The sequence below is a fragment of the Ascaphus truei genome, chromosome 8, assembly GCF_040206685.1.
Source record: "Ascaphus truei isolate aAscTru1 chromosome 8, aAscTru1.hap1, whole genome shotgun sequence".
Lineage (NCBI taxonomy): Eukaryota > Metazoa > Chordata > Amphibia > Anura > Ascaphidae > Ascaphus > Ascaphus truei.
In genome coordinates, this window is record NC_134490.1 from 40923857 (window position 1) to 40947491 (window position 23635).

At 45.7% G+C, this 23635-nt stretch overlaps 1 protein-coding gene across 2 annotated transcripts in view; it reads right to left on the reverse strand.

The window, feature by feature from the left end:
* NRTN (neurturin) overlaps window positions 1–23635 on the reverse strand; it is a 69244-nt gene that overhangs the window by 6341 nt on the left and 39268 nt on the right. Inside the window, exon 2 of one of the 2 annotated variants that reach the window (XM_075611630.1) lies at window positions 3371–3599. In XM_075611630.1, the coding sequence (XP_075467745.1) occupies window positions 3371–3572 (202 nt within the window). In that variant the 5' untranslated portion in view covers window positions 3573–3599. Of the gene's footprint in view, window positions 1–3370; window positions 3673–23635 lie in introns of both variants that reach the window. The other variant, XM_075611629.1, reaches the window with a different exon arrangement.

The window sequence follows — 23635 nt, forward strand, 5'->3', positions numbered from 1 at the left end:
GAAAAAACCCCGTAATACATTTTTAGACATGCCTATAACGGAACCGTAAAAAAATAAATAATAATAACGTAAACTCTGACAATATTTAAGTTCCGCAAACCACTATTCCCAACTATAAAAGCCTCAAATTTGTGTCACTCGCTGTGTCCTATCCTGAGTTCATATTTTTAATGCATTTTTATGAAAATATATTATTTAATAGTGTGGGCGCCCGTAGATAAATACTTGACAATCTAGGGGTTCCGTAGGTTCAAAAAGGTTACTGCTATAACTTCCATCTCTAACTCCTTCCCCATGTAACTTCTCCCTATAATGCCTCTCCCTACCTCCTCTTATTGTCACTTCATACCCTCAGTGTCAATTTAACACCTGGATGCTCTGATCTTACAAATCCTATGTCATTGTTATAAGAAGAAAAAACAACTGCAGAATTTATTATCCATGAAATATGCTCTTCTACTGCATTAAAATTATTGGAATTCATGCATTACTCCCAAGTGTAAAATGAAATCAGATTGTAAAATGATATCTGGGAGTAAAACCACTGCGGAATTGTACTTATTGTGCGATGTGTTTAACCCTATGACTGCTTTTGGGGTCCCGTTAGGGCTGGTAAGAGAGGATGGTGCCCTTAAGCAAAAGATCCCTGACGCAATGACTTGCAGGTTCCTCTGGCAGTGAAGGGTTAAGGGTCCCTCTGGCAGCAAAGGGTATGATCAAAGGAATGCTGCTTCCTGCAATGCAGGAGAACATTTCCAAGCCCCTAAATTAAAACCACAGGGTAGGGTCTGGAGAGCAGATACAGAGAGCGGATCAAGTTTGGTGGGATAACCCTGATCGACATATAGTGATGTGGTGAGGGGTCCCTGGGTCATTTCGAGCATAAAGAGACTTTATTGCTACACAGCTCAGGTGATATGATATGTGGTAAACATTCCTCAGCTTCCTAGGGAAAAATATATAGGCATAGCGCTCAAGTCTCAAGGATAAGAACCACTAAAAATATGCCTCAATATAAGACATAGGCCCGGATACATGAAGCTGTGGTAACCTAAAAGTGAGGTATTAGCACCAAAAGTGCCTTATTTTTATTGTGCAATACATCAATGTTTGTATCGACAAAAAGAAAGCACTTTTTATCGGATCCGTTAAAAATATCGGATCCGATAAAAAAAGAGCCAAATACCATTTTTTTGGGGGTAAAAATGGCTATTTATCACGTGATCGCCAGGAAGACCGCAAATAATATATCACCCACTTTAGGCTGGCGTGAGCCCTTTTTTTCCTATGTATATAATGACCAATATGTTGGCCATTATATACATAGGCAAGCTAAGATAAACCAACCTGAAACAGATGATAAAATAGTAATTAAAATACATTACAGTGCATATTAACCCATTAGTAGCACACAGGTTAACTAGTTATGGGTTTCCATGACTAGCTGACCACAAAGGGGTTAATATAAGCATTAAAATACACTACCTGTCACCATTGGCCACCTAGACTAATGCCCAATATCTCTATTAGCCAAAAATGGCAAGTAGTGGTTTTGGGCATTCACCAAAAAAATATGTATAAGCAAAAAAGCAGCATAACATGCAAAATACATTTTAACCATAAAACCATTAATTTTCACTGTGGCTACCTAGGCCCTCTTTATGGAAGCCTAGATAGCCATATTAGCAATCAATTGTAAGCTAGAATTTTTTTTTTTTTATCAATTTACAATATGAAAATATATTACTTTCCCCCTTCATTACCTTAGTGGCTAACCGCTATGGTAATGAAGGGGTTAACCCCTTCCTCCACCCACCCACCCCACCTGGGAAGCCTAACCACCCAACCCAAGGCAACTACCCTCTTTAACCGCCCCCCTTACTCCCAACAAGAGTACGCCCCCCCCACCATGTGGGTGCCCCTGAGGATTAATAGAACAGACTTCAACACGGCAGGGGTATTGCCAATGTGGCTATCTAGGCCTCTCGTTGAGGGCTTAGGTTGCCACAGTGACAATCAATAGATGTAAGGGCTTAGTTTGTATGATATTATTACTTATTGTAATGTATTTTGGTATGCCTTTAAGTTGGTAAAAGTTCTATTAGTCACATATGGCTAATAGGGCTATTGTCCATTAATGTTGGGGGGGTACTCTATTTGGGGGGTAATGGGGGTAGTTGTCTCAGGGTGGGTGGTTCAGCCTCCCAGTGGGGTTGGGTGACGAAGGGTTAACACCTTCATTACCTTAACGTTTAGCCACTAAGGTAATTCAGGGGGGTAATGAATGTAATTTAATATAGTACATTTATCATTTTCATTCTAGATTGCCAATGTGGCTATCTAGGCTTAGGTAGCCACACTGACAATCAATGATTTTAAGGTTAACATTTATTTAAAATGCATTTTTTATGTAATGCTGATTTTTTTTTTAAATAAATACATGTTTATTTTTGGGGGGTTAGTGTCCAAAACCACAATTGGCCACATTTGGCTAATTGAGATATTGGGCATTGGTATAGAGATTGGCGGGTAGGGGAGGTTTTTTTATGGAGGTGAGGGTAGGGATGGTGAGTGATGGGAGTAGTTGCCCAGGGGAGGGTTAATCGCTTAATTACCTTAGCGGTTAGTAAAGCATTTCATGGCAAAGCTTTATTAGCCACCCAGGTGGCCAAAGGGGTTAAGTAGTGTATTTCTTTTTATGTATTAACTCCTTTAGTACCTGCGGTATTCTTTGGTAACCACAGACATCAAACAGGTTCATGTTATTTCTATCATTGGCTTCTTTAATAATAGATATTACAGAAGCCTTATATAGATATACAATAGCAATGCGGTGTTAACGCATTATTAATGGTCGCGTTAATTCATGCATCACGATTTTGGCCCAAATATCACACCCGGTAAATTATTACCACAATGTTAATGAATAACAACTAGAAATTGCGGTAATAACGCCCGTAATATTTTTATTTACCTGGTGCGATATTAACTCCACTTCGTCAGAGTTTGATGTAGACGGGCCATAGGGTCCTATTCATTAAACTCGGCTTTTGCCACAGTAACATTGCGAGATTAAAATTGACGCAAATTAAAAATTCTCTATGTAGAGAGAAAAAGAAAGAGGGACAAAATAAGTAAACAAAGAAAGAACAAAGTGATATAGAAATATAAACAGATACAATTTATGACCTCTGTAGTCTGTTCCTCTCCTAGGGAACTTCTAGGCAGAGATCTCTGGAGGTTTAATACAGTAAAGAGATTCAGTGGAATCCTAAATATGATTCAAGCCAGAGATCTAATGGAGTCTGTGGCAGGTAGGAGAATGGGCAGACTGGGTGAGACAGTGCTTAGTGACTATATACCCTCTTACATTGGGAAATCAGGGGCTGCTTGCGCTCCGTAGCTCGTGGAAACCTCCTCCGCCCCTTCAGCGTTGAGCTCATCACTGACCGCGAGGAGGAGGATGAAGAGCTGAACTTCCAGCTCCCGAAGAGGACTTCTGTACAGACGAAGATGGACAATACAACACAGAGGAGCATCAAGGCGGGGGCTGACCTCTTCCATACCTTCATCTTAAGGACAATCAAGACATTGAGACTCTGCAAAACACAGGTGCAAATGGGCAGCGTCAGCGTGAAGCACACGTGAAGGTCACAGATAGATTGTCCTTACCTGGGAGGGAGAAGATAATAAACAGGGAGGATAAAATGGGGAAAGATTCTGGGAGTGGAGAGAACAACCACAGAGTTATATGAACCATTGGAGGACTTAATCAGAAGCTGTTATATGGACAAAAAGGAGGAGTTATAGGAAGTAGTTATATGGAGCCACAGGAAGAGCTATAGGGAGAGGTTATATGGAGCCATAGGAGAAGTTATAGGAAGCGGTTATATGGAGCAATAGGAGTTATAAAGAACAGTTATATGGAGCAATAGGATGAGGTATTGGGCAATTATTCAGCACATTTGCTAGATATTGGACATGAACATGAGGGATACGCTATAGTTATTGTTCCCTCTCCCAGAATCCTCTGTTTGTTACATCCTAATTATTTATTGACTTCTCTCTCCCAAGTGAAGACAGTGACGTCATGAGACTGGAATTAAAGCTTCATCCACCATGTTGTTCTATCCAAAGGAAGCAGAGATTTTCAGAGGGGCTTTTTCCTACTTAGAGAAGTTGGGGAAGGGGCTGCAATGTGCTGTATTATTATAATGCCAACATAAATCTCAATGGCATAAACGTACAATCCGCCAGGCAGAGACCAGAAAAAGCAAACATCACGGGTGACCCAGGTTCAAATTCCAGTGCCAACACTTTGAAAAGGTTAGCTTAAAAGGTACAATCCCATGTAGCCAACCAGAAAACAACCTTTTGTAAAAATGTAACATGGTTCCCTTACACTGATCTCTGGAAATTAAATAGACATTGTATTTCTTCAGGGCCTCTGAATGGTGGAGTGTTTGTCAGTCAAGTATTATATTTACCCTTAGTCCCCTCCTGTCCTCCTTGCTGGACACTGTGACATTTGATAAAAGGGAAGTCATAGGAAATGAAACCCCTCCAAAGTCTCTGCGCGCCATATTTACTCACCAACTTAAAAATGATTTAAAAATACTTATAGGTGTCAGATTTGTGTTATTTAAAAAAAAATCACTTTGGTGTGAACCCCTAAAGATGTCACTGTCATTTGTATACTTTGGTCCGATGAGGGATTGACCCCTTAACCAAGGGGTGGAATATCCCTGCTTCAGCACAGTTGGCTCAATTGGTGGCTCAGTTGTTGACTGAGGAGGAAGCATCCAGGCACACGGTCTTACAAAAAGGTGATTTATTAGCAATTCCAACGTTTCGACCGCATAAGCAGTCTTTGTCAGGCATAAGGGCATTTCTCTGGGGTAGTACAGGATCTCCCCCATCTCCATAAGTACCGGCAATTCACTTAGATTGCTGTCATTATCGTGTGCCTGTAATCCTCTCCGTTCTCAGCTGTTGACTGAGCCACTAATTGAGCCACCTGTGCTGAAGCAGGGATATGCTTAAAACCTGACTTGTTGGTGGCCCTTGAGGATTGGAGTTGGCCACATCTACCTTAACCTTTTGGGTACCCCACAACATAGCTGCGACATCATGAGGTCTGGCTACATCATATGCTATGTGCACAGGAGCGCAGACCGCAGTCTGGCTGTCTGAGGAGCAGAGCACTCTTCGGCTGCGGTCCCAGTAATGTCTGTGACACGCGCGCCCGGCAGGGGGGGCGGCGCGTGTCACAGCGCTAACCGCGATCTGCGGTCTGTGAGGAGAATCTTGCGACGGGAGGGGGCGTGGTCGGGGATTTGCGGGGGCTAGGAGTAAACTCAATTTTATTGAGTTGGGAAAAACCCTGCCGCACGGCGCGGCTGCACCTTCTGCGTGACGGTGCGTAGTGGGCCCAGCCCCATTGAGGGGCGGTGCTTACACGCACAGTGCACGCCGCGCCGTGCGCACAGGCTGTACTGGGCCCGCAGCCTAACTCTTCTGTTTGCTACATGAGTGATGTCGTGATCACGTGATCACTCCCGAGGAGTGGTCACATGATTGCGAAGTCCTGGTAGGGCTGTGGAACTCTGGTGCCGCGGCTCCTCCAGCACTAAAAGGGTTAAACATGTCACTGCCATTAGTACACTTTGGTCTTAGTAGGGACTGACCCTTTAAACATGTCACAGCCATGAGTACACTTCGGTCCTTGAAGGAAATTACCATTTAAATTTTCCTGTGCTTCAGGTGAAATTCTGTAGGGCAAGGATCTTTAAGGGGAAAATGTAATGTAATTTTTTTTAACTTTAAATAATAATTATATATATTTATATATAAATACATTTTAGCATCCACTTTACTATCTATCTATCTATCTATCTATCTATCTATCTATCTATCTATCTATCTATCTATCTATCTATCTATCTATCTATCTATCTATCAGTCAGTTACACAAGGATGACCAGGAGACAGTGACAATGAAAAAGGACCGCAATGGAATGACAGAGAGGCGATTGTGACAGTGGAAAAGGACATGCATTGTTATTAGGAAAGGGTCAGTGGGTCAGGGAGAGTAGGGGACAGTGACAAAGAGCAGGGGATGGCCGGCTGAATGGAAGCATAGGCGACAGCAATCTGGGGCTGAAAGGGTTAAAGTAATACACTTGCTGACAGAAGGACAGGGGGGTAATGAGAGTTTGTGAGAGGAGAGTGTTATTTAATTATTATTTCTCCCTCTGCCCTTTAAAGACATTTGTTCCAAAACAGAACTCGTTCTAGTTTTACAGCCAAGCGGGAGGTTGAGTCATGATAACTGCCATTCTCTGGAGCCCCTCGCTGTCTATTTACAACGTGCAGATTCCTTTCCAACATCATTCCGATTGCGCTAAAAGGTTTCTGGGCCTCAGTCCACCCCCACCCTCCCTCCCTCCCTTCTATGAGAATGTGTCATGTATAACCCGTGGTTGGCGCTGGTCCCGAGGATTCTGGGAGCACGCTAAAGATGTAGACTGTGTTAGGAGCAGCACTGTGATCTGCTGTGTGTGGCAGGGGCGAGATGGTGACAGAGCAGAGGGACGAGGAGCAGTATAGGAGACGAGGAGAGCAGCAGTATAGGGCACAGAGACAGAAGAGCAGACAGTGAGGGTGAGAAAGAGCTGGGGAAACAGGATAGGGGACATTCAGGGTGAGAAGAAGTATAGGGTGAGGTTGCATTGGACAGGGGTGTGTGAGAGGGGACAGTGACAGAGCAAAAAGGACCATCAGGGTGAGAACAAGCATCAGGGACAGGATGTGAACAGCCAACAGGGACTTTCAACACGAGCAGGCACATATGGGACACATAGAGTAGTGACAGCGAAAATGAGGCTGTCACCGTGAGAAGGAGCAAAGGGTTCTGGGAGATATCTAAAGATCCAAACATAAGCTCTGCTATTATCTACTGTCTGCAACAGGGAAGTGACAGAGGAGAATGGACAGTAAAAGTGCAAAGAGACAGAGACAGAAGGACAAGAGATAGTGATAGTGAAAAGGAGGCAATGTTTTGGGGGCAGTGATATAGAAAAGTGACTGAGGAAGTAAGAAGTACCAGAGTGAAAGATTCTGTGATTCAGGTCGTCTCTAATAGCTGCTGTTATATCGAGGGTAGCAGGAAAGTTCAGGGGGGCAATGACAGTGACAAAAGGTAGGGGACAGTCAGAGAACTGGAAAGGGTGGAATCAGTGCAAGGAGCAACATCAGGGACAATGACAGGGAAGAGGGTGAGTCATGGTGACAAGAATGGTCAGGGACAGAGGCTGATACAGTGATAGAGACAAGGGATAGTCACTGAGAGAAGAGCCGGGGACATAGACAGCTCAGTTACAGAAAAGGGACAGTCACAGTCCCTGTAAGAAAGTGGACAGTCACAGTGAGAAGGAGAACAAGAGACAGTGAGCAATCACAGCTAAAATGAAGAATACCTTAAGTACTCAGCAGTAGTAACCAGGTAATACTCAGCCACCAGTAAAATCCTATTTCTACATGAAATATCCCAGTAACAGTATCCCACCAGCAGTGGGTGTGAAGTCACAGGGCTGTTCCAGACAGGGAAAGGACAATGTGCTCCACAGCAGTGTCACACGAGAGACATGACAAGAAACCCATTGATCTGCGGGACTATCATGTGACCCTGAGTGACCGCAGAGGGACCAGAGCTGGCTGCTGTCCATGGTGCTGAATTGCCCTGGGGCAGAAGTGATAACACTGTCTTCCTCTTAACCCTCACACTGCCAGTTGGGTGAGCAATAAGTATGTGGGGAGTACCACTGCTTTTTATTTATACATACACAGACACACTGATACACATACCAACACTAATACACACAAACACACATGCACAATGATTCACAGAGTACAAACAGTCGGTGAAAGCATTACCGACAAAATAAATAGATAGAGCAATGATTACTGTGTCTTAAGTGCTTATTCTATAAAGTATGGTATATTAAACGGAAATTCCCATTGACTTTAATGGGACTTTCCGTGCAGTTTTTTTACTGTCGCATGCTTATTCACAATGCTGCATGCTTAGGCTGTGCTTATAGTGCCGCGACGCTGCCGTCATGCTGCGTTCGCTGGAAAAATCAAATTGTAGTGACTTCCAGCAATCACGACCAAGCCGTTGCGTCGTCGCTTCGCGCTTACTATAAGTGCACACGACGGCGTCAATTTGTTTTGACGCGACATCACATTGCCGGCACTATAAGCGCAGCCTTAGGCTGCGTCCACGCTGCCTCTGAGCCGCTTGGCGCGCTCACTTCAGTTAAAATCAAATCGGTATGGCCACGTTCCATGCACATACGCTCTCCCAAGCTAGGCGCTTGGGAAGACAAAGCAAATTGATTTTCGAGCGGGCTGAAGGGTCACATGACCCTTCAGCCAGCAATCAGCGCCAGTCACTGCACACAGACACGCACACACACACACATAGCCCCGATCCAGCCAATGACACCCCCCCCCCCCCACTCGCACTTGCAAAATTATGCAGGACAGCCTGCGCTCATGCTTGGAGAGTTGGTGATGTCACCACTCTCAAGCATGAGCACGTTCAGCGGCAGCGTGGCCGCAGCCTTATTCACACTGCTGCAATGTGAAGGCAGCAGGATAGAGGTTTACTGCTTACACACACTCATTGTGTTTGTGATAATGAAGTCAGAAAGGCACTTTAACCCCTTCACTGCTGTGTGTGTATGTATAAATATCACAAAGTATATGTGGTAATGGCTACTTTTTTGTATATCATACATAGCACTTTCTATTGACCTTTTATATGTATTGATGCCTGGTTTATGATATTTTCAGTTTTAAAATGATTGGCTTATTTTTGTCCAATTTAAATAAGTGTAAATCTATTGATATATTTTAGCTTCATTGGTTGTTTATTTTTTCTCATGACACGTCTCCCTTCACACATTGCACAGAGGCATAGGGGGAATACCACTTGGATTATGTGGCATTTATTTGTTTGCTACTTTTTGCACATGTTTATTGTCTTTTATTTGTACTCAGATGTTAGCGTGTATAGTCTTGATTCTTGTCACACTTAAGATATTCAACAGTTCTTTTTTTTTTAGCGGTGTTTCCATTAATTTCCCCACTACTGACGTCAGGCTCACTGGCACTGCCATCCTCCTTCCTTTTTCCACTTTTATGAAGTGGCCGTTTGCTATTTTCCAGTCATCTGGAACAACTTCTGTTAATAGTGACTGGTTAAATAGTTCTTTTAATGGTGTTCCCAGCACCCCCCTAAGCTCTTTTAATATCATTGGATGTATCCCATCAGGCCCCATTGACTTGTCCACTTTACGTTTTAAAAATTCCATTCAGATTTTCTTCATTGTCCATGGACGTATGTCTACCTCCTTTCCATTTATATTCCTGGTCCCTAACTGTTATCCCTCCCCTTCAGCCGTGAATGCTGAACAAATATATGTATTATGGTGTTCTGCTATATCTTTCTCTCGCTCAACATAACTGTCATCTTTTGTCTTTAATCCTACAATTCCTTCTTTTATGTTTCTCATTTCACTTACATACCTTAAGTCACATTGTATTATTCTTCATCATAATCCATAGCATAAAGTTTACAAACGATATTATAAAAAAAATGTAAAAAAAAAAATGTTACAAGAAAAAATAAAAAAGGAAAACAAAAGGAAGGAATCGCATCTTGGTTAGAAAGAGTCACGTGTTGGACCTGAAATGTTCTACAGATGGACAACCACTTCACTATCTAAATACCTATGCTGTAAAATAACAAAGAGGGAAGGAGTAGGTAGTGTGATACCTTTTATTCTACCAACAAATAGTTGATACGTTTCAAATTTTCAATCTGTTCAGGGTTTTTCATTGTTTTGCAGTCAGGTGGCAGGGTGATTGGTTACCCACGTTTTGTGTATGATAACCGAGACGGTTGCAGCCGGATGGGGTGCGTTTGTCTGACTTTGGCCTGGTTTTATTAATGTCACCATTTATGATGGGATGGAGAGGATCCTGGTGAGTCTGGAGGCTCCTTGGCTAATTGAAAGGTCGTTAAATAGCCTTAATAGTGGTGGCTGGTTGGTGGATAAATGTGGGGTATACTTGCCAGACGGGGCTCCGTGGGTATAGTAATTGCTTAGTGGTAAGATTTATTGGCAATTGGGCAGGTTTCATTGTGCTGTGGGTAGCTGGGGATCAGTCTCGCAGCTGATGATGAGTCATCTGAGTGGGTGGGGCTGTGCAGTGCCTGGCTTGTGGGTTTTGCGGGCCGTGGTTGAGCACCAATAGCCTTACTGATTGGTGGAGCTCTCTGGCACGGTTTTGGTAGTTACTGTTCTGTTATTGGTATTTTAATAAAAGCCATGGCTGTTTTACCTCCAGACCTTTTCTTGTGTGCAAGTTTTATTTACTGGTATGTTTTAAGGGGGGGGGTGGGGCTGCATCAAAGGCTGCATCAAAGGCTGCATCAAAGGCTATACGGTCTCTATACGGTCAAGGAGATATCAACAACAACAAAGGAAAGTGTTATTTACAGTAAGGGCAGTTAACATGTGGAATTAATTACCCATGCAGACTGTGATGGCAGATATAATAGATATCTTTAAGAAAAGAGACAACTATCTACTCTAACCAGTTTTTGTTAATAATTGTATAGAAGCCTCCAGTAATCACCATCCAAGATGGCTACATAACATTCCATTCAGCCAATGTTTCAGTCCTGGCAGATTAAGAACAAATTGCCCTTCTGAGGAAGCATTCAAACGGCAATGCAAAATTATCCCATCTAAATTTCTAGAAAAAGGTTATAAAGAGAAAATAATTAGAGAATCTTATCTCAAAGCAAAAAAACATCTCCAGACTCGACATGCTAGAACAATCTAGGGAAAAGAACTCTGAATAGTGGTGAAACTCCTCTGAATTTGATAGGTAACAAATTCACTAATGCGAATTCAATTATGGATGTTGGGGAAAATAATGGGACCATAAAACAACATGAAAATCCGTAACTTTTCATAACACGTTTATAATTAGTTTGCAAAATGCATGCAGAAAACTTTAAATCAATACTGGAATCTGTCAACCTGTGATCCGGGTTTGAAATCGCATGTCCCATCTCACCCAAGAGTAGGCTTTAGAAAAGCCAAAAATGTTAAAAACATGGTGGCTTTAAAATCTACAAATCAGAACTATAGTGATCCCAGTTTGATCTGGCTTCCTACCACACCTGTGGGTTACTTATCTGTGCGCCAAGACAACATGTAAAATGTGCCCTCAGAGTTTAAACCGGACAAAGGAGGTCATATCAAAAAGAAATGTCAGTCAGCATAATATAAAAGGTTTCATAAATTATAATACCAACTATGTGGTATATATGTTTATCTTCCCTTGCTGAATGCAATACGTAGGAAGGACCACGAGAAAGATTAGAATAACATTTATAGGACATGGTAGAAATATTAATACCGGCCTTCTAACACACCGAATTTCCAAACACTACCTCAAATACAACAACAAGGAATCCTTAAATATGAAAATAGTGGGTCTGGAATATGTTTCCTCTAATCTATTGGGTTGTGGAACGTTTTCAACACTCTGCCGGCAGGAATTTAAATATGGGCACCTTGTATCTGGACGGTCTAAACAAATGTCTTCTTTAAGAAATACTGTTGTATGAACGATTACAATCTAGATGGATATTAGCTTGTCCACAACCACCTCTCACTACATCTGAGAGAAATGGGTTATTTGTTCCACAGTTGGACAAAACCTGTTCATATATTAATCTTTATGCATCTTTTGTATTCTTCTGGTACATCTGTGTCCTTTTATGTACAGTACTTACAGATGTATGATAGAACAAATATGTACCATCATATATACATTTTGTTATATTGAAATATTATACTCTTTCAAGTCAATAACTTATAAGATTGATATATAACTTATCTTTGTGTATGTATATATAAAACAAAAATAGAAAAAGAAAAAGTATCCCACAAAAAGCACTCTGGTGTACAAAAATATGACAAGTTTATTTAAAGACACATCACATAACATACAAATATAATAAAACACTCACATCCCTCAAAAGTATGGAAAACAACCACATGCAACCTATAGTAATACAAAAATCCTTAACTAAAGCCAGAAAAAATGGGTTTACATGCTGTTTACTCCCACTGATTATGGAAGCAGAGTTTCATTTGTGCATATAATTTTTGTAGCAGGATCCTTGGTATGGGTTTGTGCCTCAGCTAGGTCTGGGATTTAGTATTCTCAGTTGAGTGGCTTTTTTCCCTTTTTGACCGGCCGGTCCACAGAAGGGAGGCCTATTATGTACCTCACCATTCTGATATCATTTTGTTATTAGACTACATTTTTTATTATTTTTTCTGGCTTTAGTTGAGGATTTTTCTATTACTTTAGGTTGCATGTGGTTGTTTTCCATACTTTTGAGGGATGTGAGTGTTTTATTATGTTTGTATGTTATGTGATGTGTCTTTAAATAAACTTGTCATATTTTTGTACACCAGAGTGCTTTTTGTGGGATACTTTTTCTTTTTCTATTTTTGTTTTCATTCATGTTTTATCCCCAGCACCGTCCGTATCCTATTATATTTTAGGCGACATTGCTGACTTTGGAACATTACTGTTCTTTTGTTATTCATTTAGTCAGTTGCAGGCTTGCTTTTGTGTTGTATGTGTATTTATATATATATATATATATGTGTATGTCTATATATGTGTATGTATATGTATATATATATACTAGCTGATATACCCGGCGTTGCCCGGGATGTAATTTTGGGGGGGCGGGCGACAGGGTTGGGCTTCCCCCACCTTGACAGCTAGGTGGGTGACTCAGTTGACTGAGTGTGTGGGTGGATGGGTGACTGAGTGGGTGGGTGGGTCGGTGACTGAGTGGGTGGGTGGGTCGGTGGGTGGGTGACTTTGGGTCGGTTTGACTTTGGGTCGCTGGGTGGGTGGTTGCCTTTGGGTCGCTGGGTGGGTGGGTGACTTTGGGTCGCTGGGTGGGTGGGTGACTTTGGGTCGCTGGGTGGGTGGGTGACTTTGGGTCGCTGGGTGAGTGGGTGACTTTGGGTCGGTGAGTGGGTGGGTGAGTGGGTGAGTGGGTGGGTGAGTGGGTGGGTGGGTGACTGGGGGGAAAGTGGGTGACTGGGGGAAAGTGGGTGACTGGGGGAAAGTGGGTGAGTGAGTGAAAGTGGGTGAGTGAGTGACTGGGTGAGTGACTGGGTGGGTGTGTGGGTGTGTGGGTGACTGGGTGGGTGACTTTGACTGGGTGGCAGTGGGTGGGTGGGAGACGGTGGGTAACTGGGTGACAGTGCGTGGGTGGGAGACAGTGGGTGACTTACCTTGACCGGGTGGTGTTTCCTGGCGGCAGACGGTTCCCCTCCTGGCACGGATATCCCCGTGGCATCACGCAGGGGCAGGAGGTGGGTTCGGAAGCTGGCGGGGGGGCAAGAGTGGCAGGCTGGGGCAGGAGACCCGCGCCACGTGAGGGTGAGTGCAGGAGGCCCGGCCCGCGCTTCCCCTCCGTCCGGGAGCGCACGTGATAGTGCGTGCAGGAGGCCGGGGGAGTGCAGGAGGCTGGGGGAGTGCAGGAGGGCCGGGCCGCGCTTCCCCTCCGTCCGGGAGCGCAGGTGATAGTGCGTGCAGGAGGCCGGGGGAGTGCAGGAGGCCGGGGGGAGTGCAGGAGGGCCGGGCCGCGCTTCCCCTCCGTGCAGGAGGCCGGGGGAGTGCAGGAGGCTGGGGGAGTGCAGGAGGGCCGGGCCGCGCTTCCCCTCCGTCCGGGAGCGCACGTGATAGTGCGTGCAGGAGGCCAGGGGAGTGCAGGAGGCCGGGGGAGTGCAGGAGGCCCTGCCCATGCTTCCCCTCGTCCGGGAGCGCACGTGATAGTGCGGCTGGGGATGTTGCGGATTGTGCGGGTTTGGGGGAGGTGGGGGAGAGAGTGAGGGGCACCGGGAGAGGGGAGAGGGGGGGAGGAAGGTGAGCTGCGGTCGACGGGGGAGAGTGAGGCCAAGCAACAGAGTGAGTGTGAGTGTGTGTGTGTGTCCTTTGGCCCGTCACTCCGCCTCAGGCCAATGAGAGGTGTGCGGGGGCGGGCGGGCCAAGGGACCAATGAGATTTCCCATAGGGACACAGGACATCCAGACAGGCATACAGTGCTTTCACTAATATAGTATAAGATTAGTGTGTGTGTGTGTGTGTAGCCTAGCCTCCGGCCGCTACTTCTTTTCCTGGGCCCTACCAGTGTACGTCCTGTTAGGTGCAGGCAGTGGATGGGTTAATTCCTTCAGAAAGGCCTTGTGTGCTTTTGCAGCCTTACATACATTGGATGTATCCAAGGGCGGGCCTAGCAACAGCCAGAGAGTGTCAGCCTGAGTATTGGATACTGATTGGGTCACATCAACTACCCTCTTACCTCCTTGACACATCTCACGTGTTATCACTCTTTCACGATTTTACCTGGGCGGGCCACACTGGATGTTTCCTCCTTATACACAGTTATTTCACATGAACACGGCATCACTGCAGCCAGACATTATTTGGAACACCATTCCACACTTTCACCTGCACACATCACTTTCCTATTGGACAGCATATTGTTCCTTTTAACACACAATTATTTAATGTTTGGAGGAAAATTCTATCTCCAAACACGTGGGACTGCCATGGCGACGTGCTTTGCACCCTCATATGCCAACCTCTTCATGGGTTGGTGGGAGCAGTCCCACGTGTTTGGAGATGAGAATCCCTTCAGACATCTCATCATTTCGTATCATTGCTACATCGATGACCTCCTCTTAGTTTGGAATGGCACTGTACCACAATTACATCAGTTCATCACTGCACGCAACACCAATCCCTTCAACCTCACATACACGTACTCTTACCACTTTCACCACATTCACTTCCTTGATCCTTGCCTTTTTGTGGATCTTGATTTGAAGGTTTATACTGAGATTTTTAGGAAATCTAATTCTAAAAATACTCTACTACATGCACATAGCTGTCACCATCGTAGTTTGTTTTCTGGTATTCCTCGCGGGCAGTTTTTACACCTGCGACGTAATTGTTCTACATTGACCGACTTTGACACCAGATCCCTAGAGCTTACTGAGAGATTTAGATTGAGTTATGACCCTGTCATTATTAAAGATTCATATCTTAATGCTAGATCCCAACTCAGAGCGGATCTGATTAATCTCAAGCCTAATACATTTCCTTAAAGAACTAGCAGAGTTGGGACTGAGGATCATAGACAAGACACATCTAACAGAAACCCTCCCCTCTTTATTACGAATTACAGTAATCAGGCCAATAGTATTACATCTATTGTAAAGAAATATTGGCATATATTACTTACAAATCCGCTTCTAAAAGATCTGGCCACTAAGGATCCTATATTTGTTTTTAAGAAATCTGAAACATTGGCTAATATGCTATGCCCAAGTATGCTTAGACCAATTACAAAACCCAATAGTCATTTTTTTTTTCCGAATCTACATGGTTGTTACGCATGTGGCAAATGCAAAATGTGTAAATTTGTCCAGAAAACTAACAATTTGATAATAGAGAGGGGACCAAACAGTATCATATATTGTCCTTCATGAACTGTAATACAAATGTTGTTGTTTATATGCTTATTTGTGTGTGCAATATGAGATATATAGGCCTTACCACAAGAGCCTTTAAGGAGAGAATCCTTGAACATATGAGACTAATTACTAAACGAGACCAATTACACCCGGTGTCTAAACATTTTAGTTTTTGCCAAAAAGGCAGTTTGAATAACTTTAAATGTATGGCAATAGAACATATTCGACCCCATCCCAGAGGGGGCAACAGGGTCTCCCTTTAACACCAAAGGGAGGCCTAAAGGATTTTTACTTTAAATACTTTGACACCTTACGGTTTAAATGTCCAATGGGATTTGAAGCATTTTTTATGACTTGCCCCCCCCCATCCTCACCCCTCCCCTCCTTCCTCCCCTCCCTCCTCCCCTCCCCTCCCTCCTCCCCTCCCTCCTCCCCCTCCTCCCCTCCCTCCTCCCCCTCCTCCCCCCTCCCCTCCCTCCTCCCCCCCTCCCCTCCCCCTCCTCCCCCCTCCCCTCCCCCTCTTTCCCCCTCCCCTCCCCCTCTTCCCTCTCCCCCTTCCTCTTCTTCAATTCAGCAGGTTCATATACATATACAACAGTTTCAAATTTTGTATTTTTATATTACTTGCATGTATCTGTTTTTGCCTGATATGTAGTCCAGATGAATGTTTGTTAACATAATGGTTTGCGTCTCTTCATTACCGTAATTATATGTATAACCCGGTTAGTGCCACTTTAGAGGCACTTCCTGCCATTAATGGTAAAGCTGAGGAGGATATAAATGTATAAACTATTTATGAGACTAATTATCCCACATAGGTATGTGGGTCTATTTATAGTTTCCAAGTATCCTTCAGTTTACTTGGTTTCCTCTAGTATATTTATACACTAGCAGCTTATTGATCAGCTAAGTCAGCAATGCTGTGAACCATAGAAACTGATGACACGCAATCCATGTATTTGACTTTGTTATGTAACTAATACATTGTGGGGACTTTACTCTTATTTGCCAATATGCTTTTAAAATTACTAAATATATTTTGATCACTAATGGGTTTATGATATATTTTTTGATTAAGGTTTTTATCATGCATGTCACGATGACATCAACTTTTATCAACACATTTATATTTCTGGGTACTTGATTGAACAGAACAAGTTGCAAAATAAATTGTGATTTATTTCCTTAATAGACAAACACACGACATCTGCAGAATACACTTAAAACCACACTCACTGGGATCAGGAAACGAAATAAATTGTCCTTTGAACGAAATAAATTCCCGACATTTTTCCTGTCAGCAGAGCAGCAGTCCCGTCGATCACTTCTTTGTTTTTGCCTTACTACGGATCGACGGACGCCACCGGGGTATTCAGGATGTGAGTGATTATCCTCTCACCATCTCTGTCAGTTTTGCGGAAGGAGCGGACAAGCGGTGACGTCTAGAGAGCGTGCGGCTCATCGCAGCCAGTTGGGAGAGACGGGGGTAAGGAGAAGCTTCCTATGGGGTTACACAGCTCGGTGGGATTCACTCGCCTTCCTGTAAGTACCCCACTTTACGTACTCCTTACATCACCCCCTCTGTAAGTCTCCCCTCTCCCCGCCATTCAATTATTACCCAGACATTGCTCGCACTTAACTCACCATTATTATTCTTTACATTGTTATGCAACTGTGCTTGGAGCTGATATTTGTTTTCCCCCCCCTCATATACTGGATGTGATGACCTGTCAGTATCCAGATCTGTCTTGTTATGAGGCAGAGTTACAGTCACACCCAAGGGTATAAATACTGGCACTCACAAAAGTAGGTGTGTCTCTTTTCTCCCCCTGTGGAGTGAGTACCAGCTACCCTGGGTCTCACTAGGAGGCCTAAGGAGTAGCACCATGCAGAGGAAAGCTATGCAATGCTGTACGATCAGAACCTACAATAAACACCATTGTACCATCATCGGTGTATTCACTGTCTAAGGACCAAGAAAGGTGTCAGTATCCTTCCATCCAAAGGACCCATGCTGACTGGAGGCGCTGCAACCACGAATAATGTACCCTGTAAACCCTGTTCTGTTCTGTTCTCCCCACAACACAGCAGAGCACTCAGCCCTCTTGTTGCCACACAGGTACTCACCACCGCAAATATGGAGTAGCAGAAGACGCAGGCCCAATCTCACTTAGGGGGTGGGAGGATGGGGGGTGGACGGGCTACGTATATATCTGTACAATTCCCCTACAATCTATCCTAAATGCTGATGCCAGAATTACTCTACTATTTCCGAATTCTGTCTCAGTGTCTCCCCTGCTAAAATCCTTCTCCTGGTTTCCTATCAAATTCCGTATCACACACTCCAATTCTCCTCCTCACTTTTAAAGCTTTACACTCTTCTGCTCCTCCTTAGGCTGAGTCCCCGCTGGCGCTGACCATGCTTGGCGCGCTTACCTGTGTGAATGGGAATCTTCCCGTTCACTCTCCCGCTGTGCACGCGCGCTCTCCCAAGCTTTGTGCTTGGGGAGACAAGCGAGCTATACTTTCGAGCTCAGAGCAGGGTCATATGACCCTGCTCTGACCAATGGGAAGAGAGAGGGTGTGTCCTACTGTCCTGTCACTAGACACCAAACACAAACATGGAATTTAGCAGAGATGGGGGGGGGGCAAATGGACTGAGAGGGGGGGGGGGCAAACGGACTGAGAGGGGGGGGCAAATGGACTGAGACGGGGAGGGGCAAACAGACTGAGAGGGAGGGGCAAATGGACTGAGAGGGGGAGGGGCAAACGGAGTGAGGAGGGGGGGCAAACGGAGTGAGGGGGGGCAAACGGAGTGAGGAGGGGGGCGCAAACGGAGTGAGAGGGGGGCGCAAACGGAGTGCGGGGGGGCAAACGGAATGAGGGGGGCAAACGGAGTGAGGGGGGCCTGGAGAGAGCGCAGGTGGGGCGGGAGAGAGCGCAGGGGGGGGCGGGAGAGAGTGTGCGGGGCGGGAGAGAGCGCAGTGCGGGGCGCGGGAGAGAGCACGGAGGCGGGAGAGAGCGTGGGGGAGGCAAATGGAGGGAGGGGGGCGGGAGAGAGCGCGGGGGCGGGAGAGAGCACGGGGGCGGGAGAGAGTGTGGGGGAGGCAAATGGAGTGAGGGGGGGGGCGGGAGAGAGCGCGGGGGGGCAGGAGAGAGCATGGGGGGGCCAAACAGAGTTAGGGGGGGCAGGAGAGAGCGCGTGGAGGCAGGAGAAAGTGCAGGGGGGGCAGAGGAGAGCGCGGGGGGAGAGAGGAGGGAAGGGGGGGGAGAAGAGGGAAGGGGGGGGAGAAGAGGGAAGGGGGGGGAGAAGAGGGAAGGGGGGGGAGAAGAGGGAAGGGGGGGGAGAAGAGGGAAGGGGGGGGGGAGAAGAGGGAAGGGGAGGAGAAGAGGGAAGGGGGGGGAGAAGAGGGAAGGGGGGGGAGAAGAGGGAAGGGGGGGGGAGAAGAGGGAAGGGGGGGGAGAAGAGGGAAGGGGGGGAGAAGAGGGAAGGGGGGGGGAGAAGAGGGAAGGGGGGGGGGAGAAGAGGGAAGGGGGGGAGAAGAGGGAAGGGGGGGGGAGAAGAGGGAAAGGGGGAGAGAGGAGGGAAGGGGGAGAGAGGGGAGGGAAGGGGGTAGAGAGAAAATGGAGACAGACAGAGAGACACACACACAAAGAGACACACACACAGAGACACACAGAGAGAGAGACACACACACACATAAAGACACACATACAGCCAATTACACGCCCCTCCGTAATAGCCACGCCCCTCCGCTCCTGCTCTAAAAAAATTGCAGGACACCGATCGCTCATGCTTGGGGAGCTGGTGACATCACCGCTCTCAAGCATGAGCGAGCTCAGCAGCAGCGGGGCGCAGCCTTGCATCTCAGCCCTAATTTCTCGCTATGCACCATCCCGACTCTTGCGTTCTGCTCAAGGATGTCTTCTCTCTACCCCCTTTGTATCTAAAGCCCTCTCCCGCCTTAAACCTTTTTCACTGACTTCCCCACACCTCTGGAATGCCCTTCCCCTCAATACCCGACTAGCACCCTCTCTATCCACCTTTAACACCCACCCTAAGGCCTCGGGCATAGTCAGCGCTTATGCGCTGACCCGTGCTGAGGCGCACTTACGCTCGGCACTGAGCCCCTGCAGCCGCAATGAGAGCGGCTTTAGCAGGGGCTCGCGCACGCTTCCGCAAGCGTGCGGAAACGAAAGTCTTAGCAAAATTTTAAATTTTCGCGCTCATGGGAGCGCAGGGCCGGTCACGTGAGCGGTTCGCCCAATGAGGGCGAACCAGCTCCATGATGTCACTGGCCCGCCCCCCGACACGCCCCCGGACGGCGCGGTCTAAGGCCAGGGAAAGCACCCGCTTTCCCTCAGCCTCAGCGCACCTCCACCCGGCATCACTAACCATGGACGCAGCCTAAGACACACCTGCTTAAGAAAGCATACGAGTAGCTCCATGGCTGATAATTAACAACTCATACATAAACCCTGGCCCCTTGCAGACACACTTACCAGAGTGCCCTCTTACTGTCTCTATACGTTCTTCCTACAAAACAATTAGATTGTAAGCTCTTCAGAGCAGGAACTCCTTTTCCTAAATGTTACTTTTATGTCTGAAGCACTTCTACCCTTTATGTGTTATTTGTATTATTTGTTATTTATATGATTGTCACACGTATTACCGCTGTGAAGCGCTATATACATTAATGGTGCCATATTAAATAAAGACATACATACATACATGATTCTGAGAAACATATCTATTTATGTTTATCCAATATGTGGGGCACACCTTGGGAGATATAGATCCATAACATCAATAGGGGAGAGAGACGCATCCAATTTGACATTTGATAAACGTGTGCAAGTACCTAATCAGTATATCTTCTCCCCGGGATTTACCTATTTGAGTTCATATTTTTGAACGTTCTCTATATTGTTACATTTGACACACAACTAATGTGAAGCTATAATCTACATATGGATAACCATGTGATATTTTAGCATTATATATGTATGATTTTTTAAATGTACATTATTGTAAATATGTACCTTTCAAAATGTTCAATTTGTATCTGCTTTCTATCAAGTGACTTCCACTTGTTAGTCTAATTTTCTCTATACGAATGGGAAGTAGCTGTCTGTTCCCAAGTGCAGCCAAGATCTGAACTAATGACATGTGACTTTCCACTTCCTATCCATGGTTACCATGGGAACATACAACTATATAACAATTCATTTACCTAAGATGACAATGCCCTGAAGAAGTTGCCTAGCAACGAAACGCTGGGAAGGCAAACACGCACCCAACGTCGTCATGTTAAGCTCACCACGCAGCAGGAGGGCGGAGCTTTGAGAAGGACTGGAGGAGCGTACACGAGATACCGCCGAGGACTCGGACAAAGCAAGTCGTAACAAGCTAGGGTTCTAGTTAACCTTGTCCCAAACAGGAATAGGGTTATCGTTCAATGAAGCTGCAGCACACCTGGTGATTCCACAAAGAAAAAATAAACAGACACCTACCACTCAGTGAGAAGCGGTCCTGCTAGTCCGGCCGCCCCACGCTTCTTCCTACCCTCTTTTTGGTGCAGGAATCCAACCTCTGCCCTAGCAGAGGGGGGAGCTGGAGGAGGCAGGCCCCCCAAGCTCCCTCCTCCAGCTTCTCCCTGTGGTCGGGCGGAAGTTGGATCCCGGCGATGATAGAAGGGAACGCAGGGTCCTCGTAGGCACGTGGCCCAAGGTGGACGCCTTGTTCACCTTGCTTGAAGGCCGGCTAACAAAACCCAACCTGCGTGGATCCAGCTCCCTGACAAGGTATGAGAGACTGAGCAAAGCCATGTACCTAGTCAACTAACTCCTTGAGACCGGGCAATGAGGGTTACATAACTATATAAGAACACTGATATTCAACAGCCGGCCCAATAAAAGGTATCACACTACCCACTCCTCCCTCCTTTTCTATTTTACCCCATGGAAGAGAGGACCAAGACATGCCCGGCATTGTTAACTTTAATTTTCATTTTGTATTTTTACTTTGTAATGTTTTTCTTGAGATATTTTTTTAGAATATTGTTGGCAGACTTAATTCTTTGGATTGTAATGAAGTGTTATAGTGTGACTAATATGCACACAGACAGAGGCAGAACAAGGGCAGGCGAGTAGTGCAGTTGCTTCGGGCGCAGAAGGGGGAGTAGAGATCGAGCTATTGCCCGCCAACAGGGGGGAGAGCAGGCACATCTGCCCAGCGGCAGTGGGAGGCCTTTCTCAGCTGTCCGATCCCGAAAGTCAGGCCCTGCCGGAAGTTGGGCCCAACGTCCGGTATTGCTTGTGTCGTTGGACCGCCCACCACCGCCAGTACACCCCCTGCTCACCACAGGTAGGGCCCATGGGGAGAGAAAGCAGAGGGGGTAAGTAATAAAGAGGGACAGAGTGAGAGGGGGTGAGTGACAGAGGGTGAGAGAGAGAAAGGGGGGTGTAATAGAGAGGGGGGAGACGAGAAAGGGAGGTGCAATAGAGAGGGGGAGAATGAAAAAGAGGAGGGGGAGAGAAGGGTTAGAGAGAGAAGGAGGGCGAGTGAATGGAAGAGAGAAGGGGGAGAGCGAGAGGAGGCAGGGGGGAGAGAGACGTGGGGAGGGAATGAGGGGGGGTAAATGGGGAGAAGGGAGCAAGAGAAGTAGAGAGTGGGGAAGATGAAGAGGGAAAGCCAGATAGAGAGGGGGGAAAGAGAGGTGGGAAGAGGAGGAGAGGTAGAGGGGGAAGAGGGAGAGAAAGAGGTGGAAAATGTAAGAGAGAGGGGGGAAACAGCGAGAGGGGCGAGTTTGTGTGTGTATTTGATAGAGAGAGGGAGGGTTCATTTTAACCAAGATCAAAGTTAACATGGAATTTGTATCCCAAAGCACAAGTCCCACCAAAATACAAAAGATTCACAAACACAGTTAAAAATTACAGGATTGTTTTGCCTTGGTTCTATAAATGGGGATGGAGAGAGGAAGGGTAGTGGGGGGTGGGGGAGTGTGGTGTGCCATTGGTAGAACTTGCCCCGGGCGCAAAAATACCTAATTCCGCCTCTGCATTACTGGAGTCAGGAAGAAATTAATTTTTCCCCTTATGAGACATAATTGGATAATGTTCCACTGGGTTTTTTTTGTTTGGCGTCCTTTCGTACTGTAAATACAAATATAGGATGAGTATCTGTTGTCTAAACAGAACATAGTTTGGACTTGATGGAAATATGTTTTTTTTTCAACCTCTACGATGTAATTATATAAGAACACTAAGATGTTAGAAAGATGGTACAATAAAAGGTATCGCACTACTCACTAATTCCCCATCCTTTGTTATTTTACCACATGGAAGAAAGGACCAACACAGCTCACCCCTGGGTAAGAATGCCCTATATTGTTCAATTGATTTTTTTATTTTGTATTTTAACTTTGTAATGCTTTTCTGGACATTTCTCTCCATATTATAAAATTATTTGTCCTCCCCTCCATGAGATATAGCTTATCGGTGACATCATAATGCACATAGCCTGGTGGCAGATATGGAGAGTCAGATAGCTATAAAATGTAGACAAAAAGCAGACGGAGAAAGACCGTGCAAGTAGACATGTGAGGAGAAAGCAAGAATGCTGTAGGAGAGAGAGGCGGAAAGACTTGATGACATCAGTTATTAAATGAAAGAGATGCGGTGGATGGAGACAAGGGAGGGAAAGGAGTGGGAGAAGATAGAGAGAGAAAATGGAGGGAGGAGAAAGAAGGTGGGAAAAGAACAAAGTCAAACCCTTTTATTACTTTGCGGAGGGCGGGGTTGGTGCACGAAACATGCATGGACTGAAGGTGAGGGGGAGGGGGGGGCGGGGGAGTGAGAGAGAGGAAGAAAGAGAGAGAGAGAGGGTTATATATTCAGTTTTATTTCATTTTAACCAAGAACAAAGTTAGCCTGCACGTTGTATCCTGAAACACAAGTCCCACCACAATACAAAG